General features: G+C 42.7%; 1 protein-coding gene across 1 annotated transcript in view; it reads left to right on the forward strand.

Annotated features, from left to right (window-relative positions):
* LOC109541068 (muscle calcium channel subunit alpha-1) overlaps positions 1–1172 on the forward strand; it is a gene marked incomplete in the record, with an annotated part of 32792 nt that overhangs the window by 27967 nt on the left and 3653 nt on the right. The window contains 1 exon segment of the mRNA XM_048664112.1: positions 562–866. Within this exon segment, the coding sequence (XP_048520069.1) occupies positions 562–866 (305 nt within the window).

Genomic DNA, 1172 nt, shown 5'->3' on the forward strand with positions numbered 1-1172 from the left:
TTTTTTGCGAATGAAAATGAACATCGGTACAGAGTTTTGTAATAGTGATCTCTAACTTTCTGATCCGTGATTTTCTATCATTATTTTAGTATGTAGAACCACCCGTAAAAGGTTCCTAACGCATCTTCCGAACACCCTGTATATCATTTATTAGTGTTTAGTGAAAAGGCCCTTCAAGTATCAAAGCTGAGTTATTGGAGTTTTTTAGCTCGCACAATTTTTGAGAGGAAAAATTTATACGCCCCGCAAATTTGGCAAGTTGGTTATTAGTTATAGATTATTCCAAGTTACCCCCCAAGTTATTCATAGATTTCGAGAAGGAACGCGGCGATCAAATGCAACTAAGGCAATTTGTCGTAAAAACTGTTTCATTCCATTGCATACATGTAGGTTTTCTTTAGTATTAAGCCTTGAGAAAGACGAAATATATCTGAACGTTGTAGATGGTTTTCCTAGTTGAGGAAAACCCATTTTCCTGCATAACATTTCAAACCTCTCTAGTGATGTTTCATATATCAATTTGAGCTCAGAGTGTGTAAAACGAACATTTGCGTTGTGCAGTCTTCAGGGCGATAGTCAAGAGCTAATGCCGCCTACGCCACCCCCTCGGAGGGTTTCGCCCCCTGGGGCGCTTCATCAGCAGTCTCCTAACGGTGGCTTTACTCGTATTGCAAGTGGCCTCAAGCTCGCGCAAGCACAAGCGATGGCAGTAGCAGGGTTTCTTCCCGCTCCACCTGATTGGCCTTGCGAACATGGATCAGGCTCCGATCTACTCCCTCAGCAACACTTGGACTTCGTGCCAAGAACGGAAGAGCGGCATGCGCGTTGCTGTCTCCTAAATCACAGGGCTTCCTTCCACGGCCGAGGTTAGCCGATCCTATCTCCCAATTGTACCAACTAAAGAAATACAAATTGTACTCCAGTCAATACAAACCAAATCAAATAAGGATCTGTATTTCTCTAGTTTTTAAATGTTGCTAAGTGTCTGCATGAGGAAATTCACAGAAAAGGGTATAGTATATCAAAAGAGGTAGACTTTCGACGCCATTCCTTGAAACTAACGGGGGTTTTAGGTCATCGTTCGGTAGAATTTCTTCCTGACGTTTCGCAAGCACGAGTGGCTTGCATCTTCAGAAGTGGTTTGCTTGAACGCTTACACTGTTCTCATCAGA

Source organism: Dendroctonus ponderosae, unplaced genomic scaffold (assembly GCF_020466585.1).
Source record: "Dendroctonus ponderosae isolate FM_Combo_2020 unplaced genomic scaffold, Dpon_F_20191213v2 Dpon_F_20191213_1, whole genome shotgun sequence".
Taxonomy (NCBI): Eukaryota; Metazoa; Arthropoda; class Insecta; order Coleoptera; family Curculionidae; genus Dendroctonus; species Dendroctonus ponderosae.